At 47.0% G+C, this 6,234-nt stretch overlaps 1 protein-coding gene across 1 annotated transcript; it reads left to right on the top strand.

Annotated features, from left to right (window-relative positions):
• Positions 1-955: 955 nt before the first annotated feature.
• LOC100192711 (uncharacterized) lies at positions 956-2,453 on the top strand. The gene is made up of 2 exons (NM_001137913.1): positions 956-2,028; positions 2,118-2,453. Exon 2 carries the CDS (start codon positions 2,130-2,132, stop codon positions 2,403-2,405), a length of 276 nt encoding a protein of 91 aa, NP_001131385.1. The 5' UTR covers positions 956-2,028; positions 2,118-2,129; the 3' UTR covers positions 2,406-2,453.
• Positions 2,454-6,234: the final 3,781 nt, after the last annotated feature.

Genomic DNA, 6,234 nt, shown 5'->3' with positions numbered 1-6,234 from the left:
CATTCTTCTCACAGTTTTGGTCGTTCTATCATAGTTTCAGCTGTTTCGTTATTGGATGTGATATGTTACCTTATTTTAAAACGCGTCCATCGCAGGCCCCAGGAATGACGCGTCGGGTGGGGTTGATGAGTGTGGTTTAGGTGATGAACCTCCGATTCATCATCCTAGTTTGACAAATAGATTTGCCTTATATATACATACATGTGTGTGAATATATGTGTGTATGGGTAAAATACATTTACGATTCTTGAATTTGGCAATGTTGTGTACTTGAATCCATGAATTTCTTAAATCCACTAAAACTTGGTCAGTCCATCAAAAATCGGGTCTGAGAGTCTAGGTACTTCCATAAATGTACATGCATGCAGCTAGTAGAGGAGAAGGACGAGTGCATATAGGAACGCGCATTGCATGCTTGTCTGTTAGTGCTAACTATAGATGGTCAATAAGTACGAGGCCCGCGAGCCCGGCACGAAGTCTGTTGTTTGGGCCCGGTCCGAGCCCGGTACGGTCCGGTTTTATGTGGGCCCGGGCTGGCCCGGCACGAATAAGCGGGCCGGGCTTGAACAAGAAATTAAGCACGGTGGGCTAGTCCGGCACGGCCCGTTTATCTCTAAGCACGTTGAGCCCGCTTTTTTTCACTAAAACATGTTTTTCGGCCCGCTTTCGATCTGTTTAGGCACGCTGCGGGCCAGACTCGGACAGTGAATCGAGCCCACGGACTTAGAAGGCCCGGCCCGATTTCCTAACCGTGCCTAGCAGGCCGGGCCCAAAACGGGCCGTGCTTCACCGGGCCGGGTGGCCCGTTTGGCCATCTCTAGTGCCAACCGGTGAGTGAAGAGCTAACTGCTGTATGAATAAGCTAGATAGTAAGAGGAGGGACGACGAGATCGAGATCCTATCCCTATATATAGAGTATACTAGTAGTGTTCTCTCTCGCCTCGCTCGGCGCATTGGAGAGGTAGTAGCTAGCGCACGCCCTTCGTCCGTCAAGCCCAGTAGCCCACACCTGCACCTCTATGGCACTATTAGCACCTCTATCTAGTTCTTCTCTCTTCAGCCTCGGATCCAGGCGAGCACCATACCCCTGCAAATAATAAGGTTACCAGCTTGCAGGCAGCCACAGGCACGGTACTTCAGAGCAATACACTAATACTTCCTCTGCCAGGATTCAGGCACAGTATTGTATTTGGAATTATTGAACAGTGTATTTCTTGTACAATTCGACTCATAAGTTTTTTAAGATTCATCACAGGCTTCAACTACAACTTGGCTAGAGAAATTTTAAAAGAAGGTATGTAGCTGGTTTGTTTAATTTATTTATCCTCCCAAATATGGTTACTGTCCAGACACAAAGATGTGTTTTGTAGGATAAATAAATTAAGGAAATCTACTATATATATATAACTTTCTTTGGAATTTGTCTCGCATATGTTATAGTTAAGCCGTGTGATAAATCTTATGGAACTCATGAGCTGAATTATAAGATATACCCTGTTTAATAATCCTAAATACAGAACAGACGATCAAACTGACATGTAGCTACTGGCTGAAAGGGAACGAGTAGACAGAATAATGCTTGGAAGCTTTGCTGTCTCGCTTTTGATGGTAGAGGCGATACGCGCGCGTATATACATATAGGATCCGTCGGAGAATGTTGAAGACTTGAAGTCGCCCTACTTTTGGGGGCTAGATTTTCTCTCTCTTTTTCTTTCTTTCTTTCTTTCTTTCTTTCTTTCTTTCTTTTTTTTGCAGAGAAGTGATGCGGGTATAGTTACTTCAAGATAAAAGCGTCAAAGTAATGTAAATGAGCTATGGGCTTTTGAGCAAGCAGGGAGCGAGGGCCACTGCCTGTGGTCTTGTTTCTTCAGGTAAAGAAAAACAGTTCTTCCTGAGTGAGGGGTAGCCAAGATCGACGACTGGCGGCAGGTGTACAAGCCCACAACCACAAGTCGTCGTCCAGGCTCTCGACTCGAGGGAGAAGCAACTCCGATCACTTGTTCAGAGTTGCATGTCCCGTGAACTCAGGCATGTTCATTCGCCTACCTACCCAGATCCCTGCTATTCGACCCTCAATTGTGAGTTCTGGATGAGATGAGTTCTTTCACGCAATTCAGGGCCAGAAGTCCATGCAGTGGCAAAAGCAGAACGCGTGTTGGAAGTCCAAGCGCAAGCCCATCCCGGGAAGCTGCCTGTCGGATGTCGATGAACGCGTGTTGGAAGTCCAAGCGCAGAACGCGTGTTGGAAGTCCAAGCGCAAGTCCATGCAGTGGCAAAAGCAGAACGAGTCAATGGTGATCGATGAGACGCCGCGTTGTGTTGTTCTTGCAGTCTTGCTCATCGTGCTCGCCGTGTTTCACAACTTATGCATTTACATATTGTGCCGTCTCGTCACTCGAAACTGAAGCAAGCTAGAGTTCTCGATCGTATCGTATTCCGATCCATCTTCCGATACAACTGCCGAACTGCACGCATCACAGCTGCTTTCAAGCTCTAAGCACGGGCGCCGTCACTCCTCGCCGCCGTCGGCATCCTGGCCAGCAGCGCGCGGGTGATCTCGACGCACAGCCCCGCGTTCCGGGCGGCGAACCGCTCGTACTCCGCCGAGAACACGACCTCCTCGGCGTGCTCCACGACCGCCCCCATGGCGCGCTCCATGAGCGCGGCGCTGGAGCTCAGCTCGGCGACCTCAAGCGTCCGCAGCATGTTCCGGGGCGCCACACCCACCGCCAGCCGCGCCTCGCAGGCCCGCCTCAGGAACGGCGTCGTACTTAGAGATGGCAATGGTACCAAATCCCATCCTGTTAAACTAAAAACTCCCGGTTTCAATACACATACCTGTAGACGGGTATAATTCCAAACTCATACCCCGACCTGACGGGTATTCCATACCCAATGGATACTCATACATGTCTAGAGGGATATGGTGAAGTTACGTATGTCTGACCAACTTAATTTATGGCGGTTAGTGAGCGGAGAGTGTCAATATCCGGCCCTCCGTCTTCCATCTTCTCGGTGTGGGCGTGTTGTATGCCTGCGTGCGGTTTGGTCGCTTCGATTGCACACACTACAATAAACGAAGTAACTTCCGACGGCCAAAGCCGTCGGACATAAGCCTTAAGCCGTCGGACTTAAGCTATGTCCGACGGTATCTGCTTATGTCCGACGGTTTCTAGCCGCCGGACGTAACACATCGGAAATAGTGTTATGTCCGACGGTCGCCGTCGGACGTAACGTATCTCCGACGGCCGCATCCGACCGTCGGAGGTAAGGGTGCGCAACCGTTTTACCTGTCGCCTGTGGGACCCACTTCGGTTATGTCCGACGGCTCAAGCTAGGCCGTCGGACATAACAAGTCATTATCTCCGACGGTTTCCTACGCCGTCGGACATAACAAATCCTTATGTCCGATGGCTTACTCTAGGCCGTCGGACATAACATATTCCAGAAATTGCACAAAATTCTGAATTTTAAAAAATCTGACATTTGCAAATACAAAACAGATTTCATGTACATATACACATTCACAATCACAAATATACTCACATAAGTATACGCATTCACAAATATACTCACATAAGTATTCACATTCACAAATTTAACATAACGACATATAGTTCCAAATGGTTGCAACAAGTGTTTACATCAACATAGTTGTCCAAAATCCAAACTGACATTGTTCGACGGATAGTCTTTCACATGAAAGGTTGCAACAAGTGTTTTACATCACTATCACTCATATCCATCGCCACCTCCTCCGGCTGGACTCTGCATGTTGAAAAGGTTGTTCACCCACGAATGTGATGTGTCGTCTTGACCAGACCCATCTCCAGGTGCGGCAACTGAAGCGGGTGGTGTCTAAAATCCCTATAACACAAGCACATGAAATAGTAACCACTCAGTTGTTCATTTAAACACATAAGACATCTATGAACATGTCACACACGCATATGTGTACATACCATAGGGAATTGTGACGGAGGCGGAGGCGCCAACATTGGCATTGGCAGTGCAAAGTCCGGAGGCGGTATCCCATATGTCGGCATCGGGACGCCCGCTTGTTGGGCTAGTTGCTACAAATTATATACAAGTCATTGTTGAGCAAATACGATACACATCATGTGTTTTGCAAAATAAGCTACAAAATGTTACTTCAACTTACCGAGAGAAGAGCTTGATTTTGGGCCTGGAGGTTTGCATAATACTCGTCCCTCTTCTTCTGGTACTCGGCTTGTTGTCTCTGGTATTCAGATTGTTGCCTCTGGTACTCCAATTGTTCCCTCAGGACTGATTGATGGTACTCTGCCTGTTGACGCAACACTGCAAGCTCTATCTCATGGGCGGATGATCGTGAACGGGACGATTGTAAAGACGACGATGTGGATTGTCGTCCACGGCGTCTCAGCTCTCTAGAATCAATCGTAGAATCAAAAATACCCAACCTACAAGAGTGAACCATGCACTTAGTATAGTAACTCATGGCTCAGTTGAATCGCAAGCATATGATGACAATTTTGAAATCCAAATCAAATAATCTCACCATCCATGGGCTTGTCCTCATGCGCTAGCATATGCTGCCTGAGGGTCGATTGGCTGGCTCCTCCAATCGTACTCCTGCCCATGGCGTTGAACCATCTCCTGCCCATACGAAGCCTGGAGGCAAACAATATCAAATATAAGTGCATAACCCCTATGCCCTTGCAAACAATATCAAACACATAATAGAGTACCAAAAACTCACTAGACGGTCGGTGGCCGTCTGAGTGCATAACACATCAGGATTCTAAGGATCAGAACTCCTATGCCCTTGCATATACACCTCCACATCCATGGGCGTACGACCGGATTTGACTTCCAGTACATAAAAGTTATAATGACACATTTCTATGTGATTCAAAGTTACGACAAACTGTGACTTACCATTCGCTTAGCCAAGCGCACATGACCATCACCGCCGTAGTTGTGGAACGACTCAGTCCCACGGTTTCCCCTGTTCCTTTCGGAAATGGCACGAAACTCAGGGAAAGCCCACCATCTGCACAATGCCCGATAACCGTCTGATCGGGTGGCCATCCACGACACTGACACCTACATGAAATTTTTTAAATAAAGCAAGCAAATACATGGCTTCGTGCGATATGAGAGGCAACAACATGTTTACCTCTAGGTATTGCTCCTCCGTCAAGTAAATTGATGACCACTCGGCCTTGGTATTTGGCATCGGTCGATCATCAGCATTTTCTCTGTATCATGCCTTTATAGCCTGATTTCGTGCATAGTACATTGCATCTGCAACGACATCGTTCGCGTTATACTCAAACACGTAACGAGCGTTCATATCATATGATCCATCGTCCGGCAACTTGTACCGTTTCTGCAAAAAAAATAGTGTTATCATAAAAGCAAACATATATGGAATAACTAAAATAGTATAAACAATTCATACCCAGAATGCATCCCAAACTAGTGCCTGTGTGTTGCCAAACGTTCTACAGACACCATAGCGATAATGCTCCCAAGTGGTGGCGGGGACAGACTCGCCAGTAGGCAAAGTCACAAGACCAGGCCAGTGCAGACGAACAAGATTACCAAGGAACATGTTCACCTGCCTGTAGTGACCTGTGCCTGTGAACGAGTCGTCGATCCAAGTCCTGCAAACAGAAAACAATGTAGAAATTAAAACATAACTTTCAATAACATTTAAGCAAAGATATGTCACACACTTTCCACTAGGCTTTATCAAAACTCGAGATTCGGGTGGAAGCTCTGGAGGTGGTCCAACAAAATGCAGCTTCCTCGTTCTCCTAACTCGAGAAGTTCCAGACCCAGCTGCGGAATCTCCACTAGCCCCAGAATCCCCAGCCCCAGAATCCCCACCAGCATCGTCTCCAGCATCATCTCCCACATTATCTCCACCATCATCTTCAACATCATCTCTTGCATGATCCTCTACCACTGGTTCCTTAATTTCAGCATCCTATGAAACAAATAACTTACATCATACAATATTAAGTAACTCAAATAATGTAATTTAACAACTAACTTACATCTTGTGGAGGCAAATGTTCTGCTAGCGCTCTCCGTCTGCTCATGGTAGAACCTGTGCCCTCAAAAACTGAATCCTCACCCCTCGAGCTGCTCCTCGAGCTCTCCTCGTCCCAAGCAAACTACGAGCAAAAGACTTCATTTTCTTTGACATCCTATTTTAACAAAAACAAGTTAGTACATAAATCG

The sequence above is a fragment of the Zea mays genome, chromosome 6, assembly GCF_902167145.1.
Source record: "Zea mays cultivar B73 chromosome 6, Zm-B73-REFERENCE-NAM-5.0, whole genome shotgun sequence".
NCBI lineage: Eukaryota > Viridiplantae > Streptophyta > Magnoliopsida > Poales > Poaceae > Zea > Zea mays.
Note: the sequence above shows the minus strand (reverse complement) of the source record. Positions and strands in the feature narration are given on the sequence as shown.

What these genes read in the sequence shown, in the direction of transcription:
- LOC100192711 (NM_001137913.1), top strand. Translation starts at nt 2,130, where the DNA reads ATGCAGTGGCAAAAGCAGAACGCGTGTTGGAAGTCCAAGCGCAAGCCC.